We start from the raw sequence: 22,782 nt of genomic DNA on the forward strand, positions 1-22,782 counted from the left end.
GCTTCCGTCAAAGAGGGCTGGCGCCGCGTCACATCACATGACTCCCTATCTCATGTGCGGCTCTTTTGGCACACCTTCAGTCTCTCTTCACTTGGATAGGGCGATCTCTCTTACCTCCACGCCCCCGGTCTGCTCTTGTCTTCCTCCAGTCCGTCCTTGACACCAACATCTCCTATGATCATCGTCTAGCCTCGGAGCTTATCCCGGCTCATCAGCTTGAAATAACCGCACTTCTGCTTTCGACTCTCTTTGACTCCTCCTCTTACTTACAAGTGTGCAGTCGGGGCATCATCCCACACCTCCCGCGGTCATGTCTTACCTTCAGAATCAACTCAAGAGCTTCAACGCCAGCGTCATGGAGTCGGCGAACCGCATGCCTCAGCAGAGACGTATGGCCAACAACGCCCCAGCCTCCGCCACCAGCTCACAGGTTCCTTCATCTGCGCCGACTCCATCCTCTAATGCTGTCGACGCCAAGAAAAAGCGGCATGACGTGGATATCGTTTACTCGCAGCCCGCGAACACGGGTACTGGAAAGGATATCATGACCCAGGTGCTTTTTGCGATCGAGCACATGAAGTCGAAAGGTGTGCCGCTCAAGTTTGCCGATATCGTGTCCTACCTTTCCCTGCAACACCGAGCGAATGATCCGGGATATGTTCAAGCACTCCGACGAATCCTACAAAAACACGAGAAGGTCGACTTTGATCCAAGCGGGGCAGGCGGCGAAGGCACCTTTGCTTTCCGTCCGCCTCACAACGTGCGTAACCCTGAGCAGCTTCTTCGGAAGCTCCAATCTCAGACTACTGCGACTGGTATGAGTGTGCGCGAGCTACGTGAGGGCTGGCCAAATGTCGAGGACGCCATTAACCAGATGGAGAAGGAAGGGAAGCTCCTGGTCACTCGCAACAAGAAGGATGACCACGCCAAGATGATCTGGGCCAATGACCCTTCGCTGATTGAGCACTTTGATGACGAATTCAAACAGATCTGGGAGAAGATCAAAATCCCGGACCCGCAGGCTGTCAAGGAGGCCTTGGATAAGGCTGGCATCGTCCCGACGAACAAGAACAAAGTGGTCAAGCCCCGGATGAAGGTAGAGGCAAAGAAGACCAAGAAGCCACGCCGTAGCGGCAAGACGACCAACACCCACATGATGGGTATTCTGAGGGACTACTCGCACCTCAAGCGGTGAATGGCATTCAGTGTCTTCTCAATATGACCAAGGACTTTGTTTGCATTGCATAGGCGTTTGAAAATTTCCTGCATCTTGGTCAACCTTGAACTGGCTTTTTTGCCCTTTGACCGACCTCGAAACCTGCCAGGTTGTATATTATGACAAAATGATTGATACCCAGATAAACAAAACAAAACGTCAAAGCTGTTTCGCTTAGAATTGATTACTTCCCCTTAAGAGTCCTCTACTTCCAATCGAAAACCCCAAGGTCTATAGGCTTTTATCCATTCATCTAAAGGTATCCACAAAAGCAGAGATGTACAGAGGCAGGCAGAACTAGAACGGGATATAAGAAAGCAACTCGTCATACTGAGAGGCTCTCATTGCCGGCCATTGACACCCTCAGTCTTCTCCACATACTTAACCAAATCCTCAATCGTACACACCTTGATCCCCCACTTCTTGCCAAACTTCAAACATCCATCCCTACGCATCATACCATTCTCACCCCGAATCTCAGCAACGCCCTCGGTCACCTCACCCCACTCCACCAGCTCGGCAATAACACCAGCCGGTGCCTTGCCAGCAAGCCTACAGAACTCAACAGCCGCCTCGGTGTGTCCTGAGCGCTCGCGCACGCCGCCAGGACGCGCCTGCAGCGGAATGATGTGTCCCGGTCGTCGGAAGGAGTCGACCTTTGCGTCTGGGGATGCAAGTGTGCGACATGTCAGGGCGCGGTCTTCAGCGGAGATTCCGGTTGTCACGGACGCATCGCTGGAGTCGATTGTGACGGTGTACGCGGTTCCTTTGGGATCGGCGTTCTCGGTAACCATTTGGGGGAGGGCGAGGCGGAGCGCGAGTTCCGGAGTGATGGGGGCGCATATTAAGCCGCTGGATTCGGGGGGTAAGTTTTGTATTATTGTAGGAATAGGGTGGAATTTGCTCTCTGGAAGATTCGCAGTCCCGAGTAAGGGTGGCGTGCTTACCTGGTGTAGCGCACTAGGAAGGCCATCTGAGCGGCCGTAATGGCCTCTGCTGCAATTATGAGATCGCCTTCGTTCTCTCGGTCTTGCGAGTCAAGCACAATGATGAATTCGCCATTCTCTGTGGTGAGTCACGAGTCAGTCGTGTTCCAATAGGAGGCCATACGGATAGGAGAGTGCGATAAATGGGGGAAATGGGAGAAATTTCAGAAGTACGGACTTACTGAAGGCGGCGATTGAGTCCTCAATCGAGTCGAATTGCTGCGCAACCTCTGTAGAGGGCATCTTGGGCGATTGGTTATCGGGGAGGTTATTTTTGCCCCTCACTGCACAATTTCGGACGTTGATGTGAAGACTTGGTGGAATTAAGGGGTCTCGAGTGAATGTTGTTCAATTCAATGTCCTCGAAGTATTGCACTTCAAAAATTTGCAAATTGGAGAAGAATAGAGAGTCTGTAATGGCTGACAAGTGCATTAGAAATGCTCGTGATGCTCGGCGCGGGGAGCCGGGCGGTGAGTGGGTCGCCTCGGCCTCGGCCTTGTGCCCCAGTCGCTTCGATTTCTTTCCGTGGGAATCTCATCTCGCTCTACGGGCCCTCGGAGGCCTCGGATCCTTCGGTGTAGTCGGACCTTATTTGGGCGAGAGATCTTTGCATGATAACAGCTATAGTGAGCATGATCAATGGAATTTTAAAATATATTAGCTGCTCAAACGACAGTATATGTAACTGGACACCGAGTGGCCATTTCTATCTATGCTAGTGATGAAAATGCAAATTCGGAATAATGGTCGCCAATTCATGAAGATGAAAAGTTGTTCGTCAGGAGGGCAACATTAGTACCACAGAGGGATCAGCTCATACCGTCCGTCCCCATCCAACGCACCTCATCTGCCTGTCTCTCCAAGGCTTGCCGCATGGTCTTTTCATATCTTTTCTCCTTCTCCCACTCGTCGCGGTGTTTCTTTCGCATAGCTTCTCGTGTCTCCTCGTCGACTTCTGCATGCATGAACCAGTCGTCTTCATCGATCTCGTCGAGGTAACGATCTTCGGGAACGGAGAACCTGATGCGCCCAATGCGCTCACCCGTCCAGATCAGTAACTCGTCCCCGGAAAGGTTGCCTCCGGTAGGAAGAACTTTTCGTGCAACCTCGTTGTTCTGATTTTGGAGCCCAGAGCTTGGCCAGAGACCACGCGGCGGGGATGGATCATATGGTTGTGAAGTATTGATGTTCCATCGTCGTACTTCTGCTCGGCCGTTTCGCTCCACCCATTTGATATTGCCCTCGGAGTCAGAGTAGACAAGGCGATTACCGTGTGATGCCACTGACAACAGCTTGGAACTAGCCGCACTTTGCCGGTTTTTATACATTGGGGTCAACTGTGACGATCTGTCTGATAGATTGCTGTTGTCGGTTTCCTTAGACGAGGACCGAAGATTGTAAAGCTCCAAAGAGCCTCTGCCGTTGTATTCGCCGCACGCCACAATGGAATGGGAATCTGGGTAGACAGAGTCGGAGAACACGGGAAGCGGGGCCCGGGAGCAGATGCAAGACCGCACAGTCGACCGCCAGAATGAACGGTGCTCTGCAGACGAGGAAAGAACCGCCTGTCATAACAGAGGATGCTAGGGAACCGACCGGCCAGCAAAATGGTGTTCACGTGTGGGGCTGGCGGATGTAATATAGAGAGGGGACCAGGCTGGAATAGCGGCGCATAGTTCTCTTGCTCAGGACCTGGGCTGCGAAGTCGACGAGGCGGCAGACCATTCGGTTGCAACTGTAGTTGTGGCGAGTCGTAGTGCGGGAATATATCTAGCTCTGGAACCAACGGCGCCGAGTTCTTCTCGCATCGTAAACTGATAGCCTCCTCCTCTTCCGCGGCCGATAATCTAGAGTCATGTATCTGTAGGCTAAGTGTGGTTGCTAGCGTTAGTGGAACTGAATAATCAGTCTCTTGAGACAGCGCAAAGATGGACCAAGGGTAGCGTTGTTGCGAGATAACCCGCAAAGTCTCCAAATCGACCTCATTGAGGACATTTCCAATGGCAAGATACGCCCGCCGCCGGAATGAGTCTACACTCACACCCTCGCCGAGATTAATAAAATCTAGGGAAGATTTTGAAGGCGAGTGCTCTCTTCGCCCAGAGAGATCCTTCATGAGAACACCCGGCTCGCTCGTCCCAAGGATTCTACCTTTACCAGATTGTGAATCAGAGGAGTGAGAATGGTTCAAGTCCCAAATACAGACGCTGCCATCGTCAAGTGGAGCAATGATCTTGTTTTCTCGCGCGGAACTCCAGTCTTTCAACAGTCCCATGCCCTTAATTTCATAGGGCTGGCGCTTGCGACCTTCGCTTTTTGCGTGCAGCGGTTGCTGTACCCATGAAAAAGAAAGAGGCCCATGACGAGCGATATATTCCGAGTACCAGTCCACGTGTTCTCCCTCTGCTGACGAGTCCCACTCGGCCGCTGCTCTCGCTCTCTCGCTCAAGGGCAGTCCACGAGAATCCTGACCACCAGAGTCAGGCTGTGGAGCAGGGGGTTGAATCAGATCGCGTAACGAGGTCTGTCCCAGGCTGCTCAGGAACGCAGTCTCATTCGTAAGCAGGCTCTCCGAGTTCCGGCCCGCGGGACGGGAGGCCCGCAAAGCAGCCCACGACTCCTCATAACAATGAAGTTTCCAAAGATTATTATCGCGGGCGAGGTCAAAGATCTTCTTAGAGACCAATTGTAGTGGTACCTTCTCACGAGGGGTAAGAACTGGCAATTGGGCACTTATCAGCGTTCAGGCGTTCTGCAGGAAATGATGCGGAGAACATTCGGGGGACTTCGGCGGCGCTTACAGTCGATGATTTTGGTCAGGATCTCTACCGGCAGCTTGTCCATGAGGAGAGCTTTAGAGGCTGCAGCATCGGGGGCAGATGGAAGTCTGAGAGGGGTTCGAGGGGCCGCAGCCGGTCACGTTGGATTGGAAAAAGTTGCAGACGCATCTCCCCCGCGATCTGCGCTGTTGTCACGTGCACCCATACCGTACTGTGTACATCGAGAGGATGATCATTTAAGCCTCGGAATGCAAAGAGGAGGAGATAGAGAACTTGATTTCGAAGTGACGGACCCGTGACGTGAGTTTTGGTGGATAAAGTATAAACGACTACGATGAAACTGTCACTACGGATGTCTTTTCCGAATCCCAAATAGAGTGTTTCACCTTGTGTTTGAAGAAGACCTGACACATAGATACACTAAAGACTATATGGATTTGAGCATTTGGCTGGAGAAAGAAATCTACAGAAGTTGTCACAGTTCGACGCCAATCAACCTAATCCACCTCCTGGGTCGTAAGTCATAGATTAAGAAACAAACATGAGAAAAAAAAAAAAGGCCAAAGCACAGCGAAAAGAGACAATACATGGTTTATAAATGACCAGAAAGGACGGGATCACTCGTCTGGTTTAAAAACCGCATCCTTACAGAGAATAACCACTTTTTTTGAAGAATCGGCGCCATTCGACGGGGTCGCCTTTGATCTTAACGAACTCAACTTCGAAAACACCCTCAGATACACACTCGATGAGGACTTTACCCTGAAGCGGACACATTCGGCCATCCTTGGCAACAACCCGAATCATAGCATAACTATCACCGGCACTCACTGCGGGGACTGATGGTACTGGGACTCCGAGTCGATGGAGGGCTTCGCAGATCAACGGGACCAGAAGTTTCAATTCCCACGCGGAGTAGAACCGGGTCATGGGACGAGATGGCACAATATCTTGGAATTTCTGGGCATTTTGGGTGCGGCTCACGGGAACAGACGGCTGTTGAGAGAATTGTGACATTGATGGCTCGTCCTCGAGGTGACTTGCCATTGCGGCATCCTGAGAAGCAAACTGCCTCCCCGCGGGCTGAGTAGATGAAAATTCGGAGGCCAAATGCGGCGTATCCCAGTCCATCACCAGTCCTCCTCCTCCCACTTCGGGCTGTGTGGATGAGAAGCCGGCCGATGGCTGATCAACATCCATAACCATATCCATTGCTTCTAGACTCCGGCTGGGACCCTTGCGCTTCTCGGAGAGGGGATCCTGGCTGAAGTCAATGTGCAATGACTCAAACATGGAGGTGGCGAGATTGATTGGATCTCTCAGCTTGCCATCGCTAGACAGGAACTTGTTTGACCGTGTATACCATGGATGCCTTCGCACATCTTCAAGCGAGAAGCGACTCTTTGGGTCCACGGTCAGCATGCCGCGCAGTAGTGAAAGAGTGGCCGCCGGTAATTTTTGCCATAACTCATCAGTGGTTCGTGAGTTTGTCGCAACATACTCGTGGAATTCATAACTGTCATCAGTCGGGCTGTCCCAGGGCGTGTTTCCTGCCAAAAGAACGAAGAGAACAATGCCACAAGACCAGATGTCTACCAAGTCTGGGTGATATCCTGACCCTTTCGTTTGACCACGAGTACTACAGGTAATGACCTCGGGTGCAATATAGGGTGGGCTTCCGCAAAATGTGGTTGAGAGCTTCCTGCTTCCCTTATACTCGAAGAGTGCGGCCAGGCCAAAGTCCGCAATCTTCAGATTTCCGTCCGCAGTCAAGAGCATGTTCTCAGGTTTGATATCACGGTGACCGACACCCTTTGAATGCATAAAGCTGACGGCGCTGATGAGCTGCGAGAAATAAACGTGCGCAATGTCCTCGCCCACACCCTCGTCAGCCTCGATCTTGTCGAAAAGATCGCCACCCTCGGCCAATTCCATCGCGATCCACCGCCAGATGTCATCCTCACCAGTCTGATAGAAGCTGATGATATTATTGTGGCCTGTAACGTGTCGATGCACCGTGACCTCCAGCTGCAGTTGTCTGGCGCTTATCTTGCCGTGGCGCGCGGCATAATCTTTGTGGATGTACTTGACGGCGAAGACGGGGTTGTCCGAGTCCAGAGGACAGGCTTTCTTAATGCTAAGAGGGGCAAAATTCATCAGATCCCGTTTCCACCAGGAATACGAAGAACAAGAGCTTTCACGTACCAGGCATACGCGCCTTGGCCGATTGTCTTGGAGACAATGCGAAAAGGCACGTCGTTCGGAAGCGGGGCCAATTGTGAATGCTGCATGGTGGGGTCTAGTGAAGAAACGAGTGACTTGAGAGGGAAGCTTGGGTTAATGAGCGACTATCAGGATTCCGACATCACGAGTTGAGGTGGAAGCGAGGGAGATCGGTGATAGGCAAGGGTGCAGAGCGCCGAGCACAGCGCGTTGCGAGAAACACGGGCCACCGACGCGGGCCACTTTATCCTGTTTGGGTAGTGTGTTGATAACCTGGACAACCTTGACATCTTGTTACAGGGACTACACAGACAGCATGTGTAGGTATGTCTAGGCAGCCCGAGGGACTTCATGTGTATAAGATGGAAGCACAATGATCAGGTCTACCAATGTGATACATAGCCCGAGCCCCTCTAGGATCAGTGCGACCCGCAGATGATCGCACTAACAGCTCCGGTTTTAGACCCATCGGCCTGGGCTTTGGGACTGGACACTTGGGTTTTCGTCTGATATGCATAATGCTCCGGTATTTCTAGAATTGTTGTACCTAGCGAGTAATTTACTCATTGCTGTACTCTCACATCGGCGTGGTGGTTTCAAGACTCTGGTTCTGGTTCTATCCAGATCTCAGCTCCGGCGGGGCGTTGCCGGGGTCGCGCGTAAACAAAGCGCTTAGTCTTTTTTCGGTCCCTCTGATCTTCTCGAATCTCACCTTCTTTCCTTTCTACCTTTTGGCTACTTGATCTATCCTCAACACCCTCAGTATCCTCATTTGAAACCATTCGTTACTGCATTTGGTCATTGTGGGGCCGTTGCTCGGATCCGTCGTCATTCCATCGCAACCCTCGTGCTACTGTAACCAGCAATCCAGTCAACGTCCAGGAATTCGCAGCCTTGGAAATCACTCCGTGAAAAGTCCGGAGCTTGTCAGTTCTGTCTACGATGGACTACACTATGGAAGACACTCAAAACTCGGCGCCCGAGGCGCTGGAAGCCTCCAAGCTGAACACCTCGAGCCAGCGCAATGAAACTCAGAGCGTCACGAAGCGGTACGTTCGGCCTCCATAAGCTTGACCTCAATTGGAAGACCCAATGTACTAACTCAATCTCCTGCATCTAGCCTGCAGGCCGAATTGATGCAGCTCATGATCCAGCCCTCGCCCGGCATTTCCGCCTTCCCCGACGCCGACGGCAACTTACTCTCCTGGACAGCGACCATTACTGGCCCGACCGAGACTCCTTACGAGGGTTTGAACTTGAAGCTTTCATTCGCCTTCCCCAACAACTATCCCTACTCTCCGCCGACCGTCCTCTTCAAAACTCCCATCTACCATCCCAACGTCGATTTCTCCGGCCGTATCTGCCTGGACATTCTCAAGGACAAATGGAGCGCCGTTTATAACGTGCAGAGTGTCCTGCTGAGTCTGCAGAGTCTTCTGGGCGAGCCCAACAAGTACTATATCCCCTGGAATCTCATATGTTGGCAACTACTGACCAAAGTAACAGCGCGAGCCCGCTCAACGCCCAGGCCGCCGAACTCTGGGACTCCGACCAAGAGGAATTCAAGCGCCATGTCCTCGCCCGCCACCGCGACCTTGACGACGATTAGATTTCTGCTTCTGGAGTCTGCATTGGCGTCCACCGTTGCTACCTACCCCGTCACGGGGACGCGGAGGCTCGGTATATATGCATAGTGGCCTGGTTCATTGGGTTTGGAGTTTTTGGGCTATCTGTGGTTCTATTGCTATCTTTATTGCACGCATTCACAAACAGGCGCGTGAGGCCCTAGTTTTTCCAAGTGGGTCCCTGTTTGGATAATATCATCGTGAAGGGGCATTCGTTGCTCTTATTCACGCCTTCTCTCCTTGCGTATACTTCGGTCTGTTGTAGACTGGCAGTCATTAACACTGGACTCGGCATTTAAGTAGTTCAAAATGAGGTAGTGCAAGGTCAAGATTCGAAGGGCAAAGTTCTGAAAACAGTATGGTATATTCATCATATTGGCTTTACGCTAGCTAGTTAACACACAGAGACAACGACAAGTGGGCCTATGAACCTATTAGATCAAGAAGAAGTGAAATACGCCTTCTCGTTGGTGATGAGCAATCCAGCAATAGTGGCACTAGTAAAAGTGCTAAGAGCGCCCGTGAGCATAGCACTGATTGCAACGCGCGAGACATCCGCACTACGACCAGGAGAAATCTGCGCCAGAACACCGATTTGTTGACCGAGGGAGCCAATGTTGGCAAACCCGCAGAGAGCATAGGTAACAATGAGACGAGAGCGGTCTGAAAGGTCCTGGTAGGCCTCCTGGTTCTGAAGGGCGTTGTAGGCGACAAACTCGTTCTATCTAATGTGAGGTCGATATTCACTAACCGGGGAATGGGACATACCGAGATAAGTTTGAGACCGATCAGCTGGCCCACCTTGAGCAGATCGCCGTCGCGGGAGACGCCCAACAGGAACGCAATTGGGTAGCAGATGTAGCCGACGATGAGCTCCAAGGTCAGTGGTGGGTCGTTGATGTTCAAGTAGTGGCCCCACCAGGTGAGCAGGCCATTGACAAGACCGATGAGGGAGATGATGCAGAGGAGAGTGGTGCCGATCATGGCACCGATCTTCAGACCCAGCCAGGCGCCCGTTGAGAAGGCGTGCAGAGCATTGGCGGCTTTGTGTTCGTCGCTATCAGGAATAATGACACGGCCGGCTGTCAGGCTTTCTTCTTCCTCGGGCCAGCGCAGCTTCGAGCAAGCCAAAGAGGCGGGAATGCTCATCACGCAGGAAGAGACTAGGGCTTGCGAGTTGACGCCCATGGTGATATAGGCAATTAACACACTACCGGCGATAGTGGCGAAGCCAGAGCACATGACCTGGTGTAATTCAGCCATGGTAAGATGCGGAACGAAGGGTCGGATGAGCATGGCGGACTCGCCCTGTCCGATGAAGGGCGAAGCAGCTGCCACGACAGCCTCGGCACCAGACACACGCATGGACCAAAAGAAGAACGCGGCGAACTTGACCAGGAACCATTGCAGGACATTACTGTAGTACAGGAGCTGAACAATCGAAACAAAGAAGATGATCGCCGGGATCGTGCTGACAAGGAACCAAGTGCCCGGCTGAAGAGGCGAGGTCATATCATAGAAGGCATCGGCTGTCAAGAACTTCACGCCATCGCCTGCGAATCCGAGCAAGTCACGGGCCAGAGTCGAGATAAAGTTGAAGATATCGTAACCTGCTCCGCTGCGCAGGACGAACAACGCAACGATGAACTGGACTAGCATACCGACGATCACGGTATGCCAGACAATCTTCTTGCGGTTTCGTGATGTAGCCCACAAGATCAACAGGAAGACTGCAAGGCCGAATAGACTCACTGCGCGATCTGCCCGCGAGTTACCTTGACTTGAAGGGGAAGCGAATGCACCGATGAGAATTACCCCAATGGTGATTAGACCTCCGAGAGGCAATCTCAGCTTTTCCGGAATGATCGCAACGAATGGACGAGCGGTGTTGTTCCAAACGAAATGCATCGGTTTCGTCACAATAGTGATGGGCACGTAGAAGAAAATGATGCGCAGCGTGACAGCGAGATACAGTAGGAACGGAATCAGCCATCCCAAATCATACCGGTGCAAGATCAGACCCGCAATCCACCAGCTAAGAGCAGTGTAAGTGTCCGATTCCTCTCAATGCGCTGATCACTGCAGAAGTCTTTTTTTTTCCCCACTCACCCGGTGAACAGAAGCCAGATCACGGCATGGGCCACATGGCGCCAATGCTTGAGCATGCGTCGCTGCCATGGTCGCTTTGCAGGCTGAAACTCCCCCGTCTCTGCGTCACTTTGGCTGAGGTTCTTGCTGGCGTGATCGAGAGGTGATGGCTCAGGCACAATTCCCTTCTCGAATGCGGTATCCTTGGAGTACACCACTTCTTCTTCGCGGCCCTGCTCCGCAAAGGCTGTATGGTGGTGGTGCCCGTGGTGATGCTGGTGCTCTGTCTGCAGCACAGGATCTACCTGGTGCGAGCTGTGAACATTCACGTCCACAGACGTCTTGGACTCGGTGGTTTCTGCCATGGCTGGAGAAAACCGGATCAATGTTGAATCTTTGACCTGCAATCTTTTCTTATCTCTTCACGTGAACATTCCCTTTCCCACGTTACACAAGCCCCAGATGTTGAAAAGGGCAGCGAAAGGATGGGGAGAAGGAGAGGAGATTTATCAACGCGGAGCGAGTTATCAGAGATCGGACCGATGCATTGTGGCTGGCTTGGTATTAAGCATTCCTCGCCTGTCCATTGGGGGCAAACGGGGGCAATAAAAACTAGTTCATCAACCGGATTTCTGTGCGGGGAATACTTCGTCGTTAGTGCCCTTGATTGCCCTTAGGGCGAGATAAAGACAGTCACACGGGGTTTTAGGTTACTGGCTCCATCAAGCCCTCGGGCTCAATCCTCTTGGTTCGTTCCACTCGCGGGCGCCAGACGGGCTGGCCGACGGGCCACCCGTTTCACGTGAGAGGGACCCATGTAACCAGAGATTTATGGGCAAATGATAGCGCGCGGGCACCGCTATCTCGGGGTTCTAACACGATCCAGGTGAGTATCTTGCCACCTCAGTCACAGTGGTTGGTGGACGACCACCGGCCCTAACCTTGAAAAGGGAATATCCGCACCACAGGGCAAGTGGGGGGGCGCAACCTTTTCTTTTCTTTGTGTGGTCGAGTCGTGTGCTCTCGAGGTCTTTTCTGGAAGTGCAAAATTTTCATCTTAGGTAAAGGACCTGCGATGTCATCTGTTTTATGAGATTGATTGCTGAAGAGGTCTCTAGTTCAGTAGGATATCATTGACGTGGTGCAAGATCTCTTATCTTTGGCTCGCGCTAAAATTCGTATCGACTCTAGACATTTGGCCCACTTCAGCTTCAATCTCTGCACACAGGATTCCAATCTTTTTTTTCTGCGATAGGGGACTTCCGCCCCAGTGAGAGTACGACTTGGCATGTCAGCTGCAGACGCTGGTCTTGCGAGGCTTTAGGGTCCGGAGTAACCCTCTGACGGGAGGTGTTGACTTGGCAATCCTTGGAAGCATCATTTCGGCTACGTAGACCCAAATTGGCCCCGCCAGGCCTGGGAAACATACCGTTGATAGACGGACAGGAGGATCGACTGGGTGTAAAATGAAAACGTCTCTCACCTTGGCAAATAAGATCCTGGACTAGTCTTCTTGGGACCTTTCCCCCTCCAATCACAATGCTGCCAAGCTATAGAGTGAACATAATTCATGAAGAAAAGAAGTGCGGAATTGCATTTCAATTGGTCGCAATGACTGAAATGTACGTGAAGGAAATTCCCCCAGATAACGCGATACTAAGTACGGCTGCATGCTGGATAGTTCATGCACGATCTTGAGAGATCTTGAAACCTTTTTGATCAAACTTGACACCAATGTAGTAGTCCAAGCCAGTGAAAGGCCATGAGATCCTTCCAAGAAGGTGAGAGCATGGCAAGCGAGTACACGATCAAACGTGTCGTCAAAGGCGCGGCTTGGCTACTATGACCCTGTATGTAAGAAGAAAGGTCTAGGAGGTTTCTTACAAATTTTAGAACTGTGTTGAAAAGAATAAATTGCGTTCATGTCAGGAATGGAGGAGAGTCCAAAAGAGCTAATACTTACAGGGGAGTGGGAATTTGAAAAGAACACACTTATGAAGTTATCGATGTGCCAGAAATTGAGTCAAATCCGCCATGCTGAAAGTATTGTCAAACAAAGCTTTGACATCTCCACCTCATATCATTATGTCAAACACTGAAAATAAGAAGCCATCAATATGGTGTTTGACTTGTAGGTAATGTGATTGCATAACATGAATATGAATATGAGGAAAATGAGATACACGGCAGTGAAGTGGGCAAAGTGGTACCCCGCGTCGTGATCAGTAACTGCACCACTGAATGAAAAAAAGGTGAGTTCCGTCCATTATATCTCGTACTCAAGGTAAGAAATGAAACATTGAAGTGAGGAGTATGAAGCCCAGCAAATGATTGTGCTACAAGACGAGATTCTGTAGATTTCAAGAACATCCAAGCTATTTTACTCAATGCCACCGGCATTTATTAAGCACTCGCGGACCTGCAAACTGCCCGTCTGTAAATTCATACCCAGTGGAGTTTGCCCGGCATAGTTTCGAGAATTAACGTCACCCCCGTGTTTGATAAGTAGCCCAATCATACGACCGATAACATTAGTGGTGTCGTGCCCAACAAACGCTCTGTTACACCAATGCATAGGGGTCATCCCTTGGCTATCCTGATTGTGCACATTTGCACCGCGCTCGAGGAGAATCTGTGCCGCTGCTAGATGGCTGCGACAAATTGCGGGATAAAGGGCATTCTGGTCACGACTGTTCTTGTGGTTTAGATCTGCACCTAGTTGAAGGAGGACATCAATGGTCCTCGGAGATTGTTTCCAACTTTTTGGTGATTCAATGGCCGTGAACAGTGGAGTGTCTCCATTGTCATCACTCCAGTTCACATCAGCACCTCGTTGACAAAGCAATTCCAGCAATTTCCCCGAGAGTTGTCGAGCAGCGCCATGCATCACAGTCCGTCCGCGCTCATTCTTGGCGCATATATCTGCACCGTGATCTAGTAGCACCTCTGCTGTATGTTCGCATTGAGCATTGCCTTGTTCAATAGTCAAGAGCAGAGGTGTACGTTGCTGTGAATCTCTGGAATTCACATCGGCTCCATGATCAGCAAGCAATTGAATGACATCTTTGGTTGAACTCCATCCTTTGGCACAATAATGAATTGCCGTTTGCCCGTCGTTTTGTCCGGCAGGTGTGCGGAGATTCACGTCAGCCCCACAGTCCAAAAGGGCTTGAACGTTGTCGGCAAGCCGGGCATAGGCAGCCTTATGTAGAGGTGACATACCACTTTCCGTCAGGCAATTCGCATCAGACCCCACATCCACGAGCATGCTCACTACATCGAATGACCCTGCTGACTCAGCGGCAAAATGCAGCGGAGTTCTTCGATCTTTGGATTCCCGCACATGTACATCAGCTCCTCGAGCCAGGAGAAAGGCCACACTGGTTGATTTGCCCGCGATAACAGCCGTGAACAAGGGCGTACGCCCTGAGTATCCCTTGAGATTGATATCGGCACCAAAATCCAGCAACATTTGTATCATATCCTTCCCGCAATCATTTAAAATAGCTGTTTCCAATGGGCCATGTTTAACATTGTCCATAAAATTTGGATTTGCACCATGATCAAGGAGATTTCTAACAATTGCTGTATGATGTTGGCTTATAGCGAGCAACAGCGCAGTTCTGGTGCCCCAGCGAGGTCCCCGAATATCGGCGTTCACCCCCGCAGCGAGCATTTCCTGAGCGGCCGATGCATATCCCCAATTTGAGTAGAAAAGTAAAGCGAGACCGCCAGTGACACGAATATCTCGTCTGTAGAGCAGGCTTATCAGAAGATCGTGTAGGAAGTGGTTAACTAATAAAAGACTGAGGAAATCTTTGTTTGAATCAAGTTGATCAGCAATGAGCAGAAGTATCTCCGGTGGCAATGAACGCAACAACATCGCAATGAGAAGACAAGGGTGGTGTTGGTGGGGAAAATGCGTCAAACGCTCGACGTAGACTAGTGAGGCTCGGTAAGATCCACGTGGTCTTGGTCGGATCCTCAAACTTTCAGCCCAAGCATCACAGCCATTTTGACTTGGGACAATTCAATTTGACACAAGCATCCCAAAGGTGTTCAAGCCGGTGCTTGGAGCTATCTACAGATTAGGTTGTGCCTCTGGTGAATGTGAATCATCGCAAAAAGATGAAATGAAAGGAAAGATTTGAACCTACTGAAAGTAAGAACCCAATAATAAGCTGAACAAACACCGAGGCCTAGCTTCTTCGCAATTACCTCTTCCACCTGAGCAACTTCCCTTGGTCAGCTTGATATCGCAATAGCTATTGACACATTTGGGGGAAAAATGACAGATACTTAACCTGCAGCAACTCATCGCAATGCACGGACTAGATTTCTTGTTATGAGTAAACGACGTTTCCTGAGTTTCAGGACTAGCCACTTCTACACTGCACTTGCGTAAGCTTCATTCCTCATCAAGGTGGATGATCACAATATGGAACTATACTGAGTGAGGCTATCGTGCCTGAATGTTATACATCCAATTCAGCGAGTCTATTTATGCGCGTTTCATCCAAGTTGTCCTCAGCTACGTTGCCTCCATGGGCCATCAGCACTATCTATCCACAGTATTGTTATTGCACGTCGGCTTAGTAGTCGCAGTGAAATGAAGCGACGCACACCTAAGCCGAAGGATTGCGCGACGCGAAAGAGGGTGGACAGCGCAGCCGCTGAGCCTTGGAGAGGAGCGGCAGGAACTAGTATAGTACGCTGCCTCAGTAGGAGATGTGACTTGTGTCCAAGGGGATGGAAATGTACATCGAATGTGCATTGCAGTTCCATGTTCTGAGATAAGCCGAGCTCTCGTCCATTTTGCGAATTACTTATCTGTATCGTTGACGTTTTTCAAGAAGCAACATCAAGTATTCCAACAAGTGATATTTACACCGGGAACTTATTTTCGGTTCGACTCATACGTCATGTCCTGACCGCCTTCAATTAATGCCAGTAGTTGCAGTAATTACCCCCCCCCCAAATTCATCAATTCCCGATCATTCTCACGGAATTTGTTGAAAAGGATCATCGTCATGGAAAGTCATCTGAAATCCCTTTTACAGCCACTTGGCCGCACAGAGCTGTGCGATTCCGTGATTCCGGCCCTTCTGGACTGTATCTCCGAGATTGCCAATTCACTACGCGAGTCACAACATGTCTCCCTCGCTGGCACCACAAACAAGTTTGGCGACGGCCAATTGAATGTCGACATGGCAGCAGAGAACCTCGTTCGAGAAGCGATTGCGAGGTGCCCTTCCATTGCGACTGCGAGCAGCGAAGAAGAGCCCGTGGAGCGCGCTGCTAGCGACGGCCAAGCCGTCAACCCCACATCAGAGAAATACACAGTCGCCTTCGACCCTCTAGATGGGAGCTCAATCATCGCGCCCAACTGGACTGTGGGCACAATTCTGGGCATCTGGGACGGTGCCTCGGCGATCAACCAACAGCCCTCGGAGAAACAGATTGCCTCTGTGTTGGGTGTCTATGGGCCGCGCACCACGGCTATTCTTGCTTTGAGAATTCCCGGTGGTGAGCCTCAATGTCTCGAGATCGGGATCGGGGGCACCAGACAGGAACATCAGATCATTCGATCCAATGTGCGACTCGCGGACCCGCCATTCAAAACGCGCTACTTTGCCCCGGCCAATCTTCGCGTGGCAGGACAGAGCGACAGCTACATGCGCCTTATCACGTATTACATCGAAAAAAGCTATACTTTGCGTTACTGTGGTGGATTGGTACCAGATATTGTGCATGCGCTGGTGAAAGGGCATGGCGTGTATGTATCCCCTGTGACAGCTGCAAGCCCGGCCAAATTACGTCGTTTGTACGAGCTTTTCCCCATTGCGCTGATCTTGGAATGCGCCGGGGGAAAGGCCATCGATCCTGCTTCAGGAGAGGATATCTTGAACCGACCATTGGAGAATTGTGATGAGACTGCGGGTCTGGTTTGTGGTACGGCCGAGGAGGTCGAGATTGTGAAGAAGATACTTCTTGGTGCATGAGAAACCACGGGCAACTCCCAAAAAATTTGGGATATCTGTCTTTTCCTGTGCATAACGACAACATTGATGATATGTTCAAGAAGCTACCTGTGCCTGAAATATTCTGAACTTCAAAAATTTAGACAAATAGACTTGATGTATGGTCATTCATGGCCGCAAACAAAAAAGGGTTGATCCATTCTAAGTGGATGATACTATGGAGAGATAGAGAGACGATGCAATAATTGTGAAATTATATTATAATCAAATAGAAGAACGTTATAGAGAAAGAAAAAATGAGAGGAAGGCGCTGTGGAAGCCCGCCGGGAACAAAGCAACCTAGAATGAAAGCCATGAACATCATGTCTCGGTTACCTTAGCAGTAGGTGGCGTTTGAAACTGGCTGGTTGATGACACCAGCATCAATAAGACGCTCGTAAGACCAGTAATCACGCTGTGTACCCTGTCCATCAACAGCGGCGCTACTGTTGTGCTTGATGTTCCAGAACGAGCCGCCCTGGGCGAAGTAGCTCCAAGCATAACGCTGAGTGTTAAAGAGGTTCTTGCGGTTCCTGAAAGTGTTGCTGTAGAGAGTCTGCAAGGCCCATTCACCGATGTAAACAGGGAATTTGCCATCACCGCCAACAACGGAGGCCTGACCACAGATGGCGCCGTTAGCCCACTGCGAATAGACACCCGAGGCAGCGAAATAGTACACGTGGGTGTCGATGACCAGGTTGGTGCCGCTAGCAAAGTGGGGGGGACCAGTGCTCTTCGCCGAGGAAGCAATCCTGCAGCATGACGGGGATGCGCTTATCAACGCGGGCGACGCGAGCCAAGACACCACTGGTATACTTGAGAATCCAGTTGGTGCCATTAGTGGTCAGGGTGTTAGGAGATGCGAAGGCCGACGGGTTGTCGGAAGCCTCGTTAATGGGAGCCATGGTGAAGGCCCAGGGTAGCCGGTCTCCACGAAGAAGTCCAGGACCTGGTCGACTGCTTTGTAAGACCAAGCCAGGTTGGTGTAGTTCTGGAACCAGCCGTCGTTGCCAGCCTTCTCTCCGATATCGAGAGAGTTCACGCCACCAGGAAGAGAGTGCAGACCAACGACGATACGCATGTTGTACTTCTCGATAGCATATGTGGCAATCTTCTTCAAATACTCCTTCTGGTTGCCGTGGTACAAAGCTGATCCAGGGAACTGGATCCAAGCAGCGTAAGTGGTGGGAATGCGCAGGGTGTTGACACCTGTGAATTTGTTAGTGAGTTTCTAGCCCCTTATGTTGATGGGATCGTAGAGAACATACCAACCGCGGCAACCTTGTCAATATCGTCGGTGGTGATGTAAGAAGCATAACGCTGCTCCAGAACGGGACCGCACTGGTCACCCAAAGTCTCGCAGAAGGTCCATTCATCATCCGCATCGGGGGCGTACTGGTCCCACCAGTACTGGTCGAAGACCTTTTCTTGCTCTAGCCAGCCTCCAAGGTTAACACCATTAGCCTTGAATTTTGTCCAGTCGGTATACACGCCGGTGGCAAGTGTGGCAGTAGGGATAGCAGAGGCAATAGTGGTGGTGTAGGTCTTGACCATGCTACTTCCGCGGTGGTAAGCGGTCGAAGTCACCGTGTGAACAGCAGTGTTGGACGTGGAGGCAGTGTAAAGATTGGTGTTAATGCCAGAACCCACAGCATTGCCACCGGCCACTGGGGCAATGCTTCCGGTAGAATCGGTAGCAGTCTGCTCACTATGTCACATCCAGAAAGTATAGATTAGCCATCTATTGAGAGCGGTCAGGATATGGTTTGTGAAAACTCACGGGTTGGAGCCGGCGGTGTTGGTGCCAAGCTTGGTTGTAACAGTGCGACCCCTGTCATTGCCAGCAGTAGCAGTATCAGTAGCACTGGAAACAACCTCACCGGTTGCGGTGACGGTAGCAGTGGAAATAGTCCTGGTGACAGTCTCGGTAGAGATGGCATGCACCGTGGTGTGCAGACGAGTAGGAGCGTTGGTGCATGCAATCAGAATAGTCTTGTCAACAGTAACAACAGTGTTTTGCTCGAGCTGAACATCGACAACAATAGGGTATTCCACAATGTTAAGAGACAAGTGCAAGACCTCGCCGGTGGAAATCAGATTGGAGCAGGTCTCCTCAGAGGTTCGGGCCTGAATGACGCCTGCAGCTGTCAGGCCAATGGGTGCAGCTGCTGCTGCAAGACCAAAGAGACGCATAGTTGAAGGTACGTAAACAAATGACCAATTTGGGAAAATAGATATTAAAGAGAGAAAGTGAGAGGGATGATCCTCTGGCAACGAGTGTGAGACGCAACTGCAAAGCTCCAAAAAATACCAGGGACGCCTGCTCTGATTTTATACACTAACTTCATCTCCGAGAACTCACTTCTCCGCTGTCCTAGTCCTCTAGTCGCAAGTGTTTAGGGACCGCCGAGCCGATCAAATTGACCCGACACCGAACCCACAGACGAGCAAGACCTCCGAAAACTCCGCTCATGGAGTAAGATTAAGATCTCTGTCCACTGTTGCTGGGGGTTCAGGCGATCTTCCATGGTCTGAAAGTCATTAATCCCGAAGAAAGCCCGTCCAGCGGGATGTTTGAGCCGACGGCATACCGTAGAGCCAGAGCAAAAACAAGCGCTAAAAGCTAGATTTCTCCAAAGTTCCCTACCAAACCCTGACCATGAGGTAAGTGGATTGTTGTCAGATCTTAATTAAGACAGACGCTGTGTTGTACCGAGGATCGGGATCAGAGAGGGTCTCTTGACAAGAGCCAATCGAGCATTAGCATGAACTCAACCCCTGGGCTAGTTGCAATAGCCCCAGAATTATTTACGAGTAGCTGTAGAGTGAGACTCCCAGAACCATCGATCGCATTGATCGAAGTGGCGTTGGACCTTGTCAGGACAGGAACCCGGATAACCCGAGAACACGTTTTCTGTCGTTCCAAGGCTAGGCCCGCTTTCACCTGTGGTAATACGCGCGAGACTGCTTTAACGGTGGGGCGTTGGCATGAACCGGGCAACTCTAAGACATTTTCAAGCTGAAGCACGTTTGATGAGTTCTCGGGTTCCTGAAAAATCAATTTTTTTTTTCAAAGGCTCGAAGAAGAAAAAAAAAAAGGATGATTATGTACCTATAAAATGAAACATGATCATAAGCCTTATTTGACGTGCATCGCCCGTCCCAGTTCGACGATCAAGGTGTCTTCTTTAAGCATCTTCCCTTATCTATGCCGGAACAGCTCGGTGCCCTACAGTCGAATCACGACCCTTCTTACAGGGAAGAAGGACCGAACTGAACGTTCAGGTCTTGGGATTTGGCGCTAAGGCCTATTCCTGCTGCCTGCCTGACTCTTCCATGGAATCCGCGATTTACTAGCTTGCTCGACCCCCCTTGTGCCTGACCCGATCTTGACAAATACAAGGCGCGCTCCAAACCCACCCAGGTGGCCTGATTGAGCTCAGATTTCCTTCTCGGCAATTTGGTCTAGTTGCTTTGTGAGATCACCGGGATGTCCAGATGTATGTAGGGATCTAAGATACGGAGATTTCCTACTGGGACCCTATGGTTAAGTTGAGCCATCTCGACAATTTATTGAACTTGATGTTGAATCTGTCTTGGTCCTGGTTAGCTATTGCTCATGTTCATTTTGTGCGTTGGGTCCTTTAAAATACTGGATTTACGATAAACAAGGAATGAAGCAGTCTCATCCGAGCGGACAGCGGTGCGCTTTCCTGAATCGGCGAGCCCCGCCTTCTCAACCAGACCCACTGAGATCCTGTACCATCTGAAAAAGGCCAACCAGACGAACTGTATTGCCTAAAGAAGTGTCGATGTTTGGCCCTATTCAAAATAAGAATTCAATTGCCGGGCCAGTCACCAATGTAATTTTGCTTTCTTCCCCCAATTCTGGATGAAGCTGTCTTGCTAAGCCTCATCCAGTCAGAGCGTATTTGCGGTAGTCTGTTCGGTCGGATTTGACCCCCACCCCTCGGCGTCTCGCTGAAGCATTTACCGAGGCTCCGTCACCGCTATTACAATAGTAATTAACGGGCGTAGAAGGTTGTCATCTTCAGTCTGTGTCACTTGCTTCAAAATTAGTCCAAGATACTTTCGACCCCCTTGTGTCATGGATTCCCAATCTGAATCCATCTATAGTTACTAGAAACGCATTCCAGCTGAAACCAACTTCACCCTGAGGTGCTCAAGCTGTTATATGTATGTCGAACATGTACCGCTGGGCTAACAGAGGCCTAGCTTCTGCGCATCCATGTGCCACATGACTCCCGTAGGTCTCCCTAGATACCCAGTCATCGGAGTTCTTCCTTTTGAGAGTTATTCAGTATTCAAATGTTGAAGCGTTCATGTCTATGTGGCCTGGACGTACGCAATTATTAGCTCACACGGTTGAACACGCGATTAGCGCTTGGAGAGGAATCTAATGAAATTCAAACAAAATATTCCTGTGGGCGCTAATGTTTCCCTCATGCTCTCACATCAATTAAAGACTGGAAGGTTCCACACCTCTTATTTTAGCAAGACTTGCGATTGACGGCACTGTGACTTTATTGATAAGCGTGGCTCCGGCCAAAAAAAAGTTGAGGCATTGTAAAGAGATTTTGAATAAAATCGACTTGCTTCTAGCTTAAGGGCTTTGAACAAATAAAAGTCAGTGATCGGTTGTGCAATAGATCTCGTCTCTCTTGTCTATCTTCTGTTACTTCGGGAATGAATAAAAGATCTTTTGGTGCTGCACTATATAATTTCCATCAAAAGCACATATTAAACATCAGAAGGCCCGCTGGTCTAGTGGTATGATTCGCCGTTCGGATTCCCGTTTATCCGGGCCGGGTTCACCCGGCACATTTCGGCGAGGTCCCGGGTTCAATCCCCGGGTGGGCCCCTTCTTTCTCAAATAATTTTTTTCTTCTTAATATATTCAGTCCACTTAAGTTTTGCTATAGGACCAAAGAAATTATTAATGCAATTTTGCAACTTTTTTGGGATTTCTAGAGGGACTCACAATACGTCAATTTCAACGAGAGAAAGATAGTACAAGAAGATGGTAAGTGACTCGTGGAAGGGAAGAAAGAAACCCTCGGAAGACGCAAGTATGCACTAACAAAACAGTATGAGCAGCGGGTTGAAACACTTGAGCAACCTCACAATCTTAGTCACAAAATTTCCAAGGGGAGATTTGATGAAACCCGATGGAAGGTGCCTCAACGTATTCCAATGCCTTCGCCCACCCCGAAACCCCATAGTAATTGCGATAGATTACAAGTCCGTATCTCACCAATAACAGATTTTATAAAGGTCTTTATATAATATTATACTCTAATATACTTACTATATGATATAAAAAGCTCTAAAGTTAATTATATTATCGTGAATACTCGCTAGAAGAGGATAATTTTATTTAGCGATATTACTGCCGTAAATTTTAGGTAATATTTAATTACTTCTTATAGGTTTAAAAAGATTAATCCAAGTATAAAAGTATAGCTATAGGCGAAGATCGGAGTTTGAACAATAGATAGTTATTGAGATATGGAGTTATAATTTATCGCGATTACTATGGGGTTTGGGGTGGGCGGGAAGACGGTGTGGGCGGGATTGTGATGGAATACGTCAACTATGAGTATCTGAAAAAGACAAGCTGTTCTTCAGTTCATGTTTACACTAATGAACCTATTTCTCGTGAAAGATGAATGGTAATGATCTTGAATTAATTCAATACAGCTAGCACCCTGAAATATGAAACTAGAGTGAGTGCGCCTATCATCGGCCATCTGCAACCGGAAGCGGTAAACAGCATGCGGGGTTCAACTCTGTCCTCTGAGACATTATCATCTGGTCAACAA

The 22,782-nt window shown here is 49.9% G+C and overlaps 9 protein-coding genes across 9 annotated transcripts; 3 read left to right on the top strand and 6 right to left on the bottom strand.

Annotated features, from left to right (window-relative positions):
• Positions 1-310: 310 nt before the first annotated feature.
• On the top strand, positions 311-1,195 carry N7477_010129 (transcription factor TFIIE subunit TFA2; the record flags this gene model as incomplete). The annotated part of the gene is made up of 1 exon (XM_056971790.1): positions 311-1,195. One exon carries the CDS (start codon positions 311-313, stop codon positions 1,193-1,195), a length of 885 nt encoding a protein of 294 aa, XP_056818769.1.
• Positions 1,196-1,557: 362 nt separating this feature from the next.
• Positions 1,558-2,445, bottom strand: N7477_010130 (3,4-dihydroxy-2-butanone-4-phosphate synthase RIB3; the record flags this gene model as incomplete). Its single annotated transcript, XM_056971791.1, has 3 exons — positions 1,558-2,068; positions 2,164-2,281; positions 2,385-2,445. 3 exons carry the CDS (start codon positions 2,443-2,445, stop codon positions 1,558-1,560), a joined length of 690 nt encoding a protein of 229 aa, XP_056818770.1.
• A 567-nt stretch (positions 2,446-3,012) lies between these two features.
• N7477_010131 (uncharacterized protein) lies at positions 3,013-5,047 on the bottom strand (the record flags this gene model as incomplete). The annotated part of the gene is made up of 3 exons (XM_056971792.1): positions 3,013-3,746; positions 3,800-4,921; positions 5,005-5,047. The coding sequence occupies 3 exons, from the start codon at positions 5,045-5,047 to the stop codon at positions 3,013-3,015; spliced, it is 1,899 nt and encodes a 632-aa protein (XP_056818771.1).
• Positions 5,048-5,628: 581 nt separating this feature from the next.
• Positions 5,629-7,274, bottom strand: N7477_010132 (uncharacterized protein; the record flags this gene model as incomplete). The annotated part of the gene is made up of 2 exons (XM_056971793.1): positions 5,629-7,120; positions 7,189-7,274. The coding sequence occupies 2 exons, from the start codon at positions 7,272-7,274 to the stop codon at positions 5,629-5,631; spliced, it is 1,578 nt and encodes a 525-aa protein (XP_056818772.1).
• Positions 7,275-8,148: 874 nt separating this feature from the next.
• On the top strand, positions 8,149-8,815 carry N7477_010133 (putative ubiquitin conjugating enzyme (UbcK); the record flags this gene model as incomplete). Its single annotated transcript, XM_056971794.1, has 3 exons — positions 8,149-8,255; positions 8,327-8,659; positions 8,713-8,815. 3 exons carry the CDS (start codon positions 8,149-8,151, stop codon positions 8,813-8,815), a joined length of 543 nt encoding a protein of 180 aa, XP_056818773.1.
• A 455-nt stretch (positions 8,816-9,270) lies between these two features.
• N7477_010134 (NupC/NupG family nucleoside CNT transporter) lies at positions 9,271-11,284 on the bottom strand (the record flags this gene model as incomplete). Its single annotated transcript, XM_056971795.1, has 3 exons — positions 9,271-9,552; positions 9,600-10,866; positions 10,941-11,284. The coding sequence occupies 3 exons, from the start codon at positions 11,282-11,284 to the stop codon at positions 9,271-9,273; spliced, it is 1,893 nt and encodes a 630-aa protein (XP_056818774.1).
• Positions 11,285-13,299: 2,015 nt separating this feature from the next.
• Positions 13,300-14,595, bottom strand: N7477_010135 (ankyrin repeat domain-containing protein; the record flags this gene model as incomplete). Its single annotated transcript, XM_056971796.1, has 1 exon — positions 13,300-14,595. The coding sequence occupies one exon, from the start codon at positions 14,593-14,595 to the stop codon at positions 13,300-13,302; it is 1,296 nt and encodes a 431-aa protein (XP_056818775.1).
• A 1,354-nt stretch (positions 14,596-15,949) lies between these two features.
• N7477_010136 (fructose-1,6-bisphosphatase) lies at positions 15,950-16,921 on the top strand (the record flags this gene model as incomplete). The annotated part of the gene is made up of 1 exon (XM_056971797.1): positions 15,950-16,921. One exon carries the CDS (start codon positions 15,950-15,952, stop codon positions 16,919-16,921), a length of 972 nt encoding a protein of 323 aa, XP_056818776.1.
• Positions 16,922-17,276: 355 nt separating this feature from the next.
• N7477_010137 (uncharacterized protein) lies at positions 17,277-19,132 on the bottom strand (the record flags this gene model as incomplete). The annotated part of the gene is given in 5 exon segments (XM_056971798.1): positions 17,277-17,646; positions 17,666-17,826; positions 17,874-18,148; positions 18,208-18,647; positions 18,720-19,132. The coding sequence occupies 5 exon segments, from the start codon at positions 19,130-19,132 to the stop codon at positions 17,277-17,279; spliced, it is 1,659 nt and encodes a 552-aa protein (XP_056818777.1).
• Between the last annotated feature and the right edge of the window lie 3,650 nt (positions 19,133-22,782).

The sequence above is a fragment of the Penicillium maclennaniae genome, assembly GCF_028827695.1.
Source record: "Penicillium maclennaniae strain IBT 15551 chromosome Unknown utg000008l:1.0-3552695.0:1.0-3555053.0, whole genome shotgun sequence".
NCBI lineage: Eukaryota > Fungi > Ascomycota > Eurotiomycetes > Eurotiales > Aspergillaceae > Penicillium > Penicillium maclennaniae.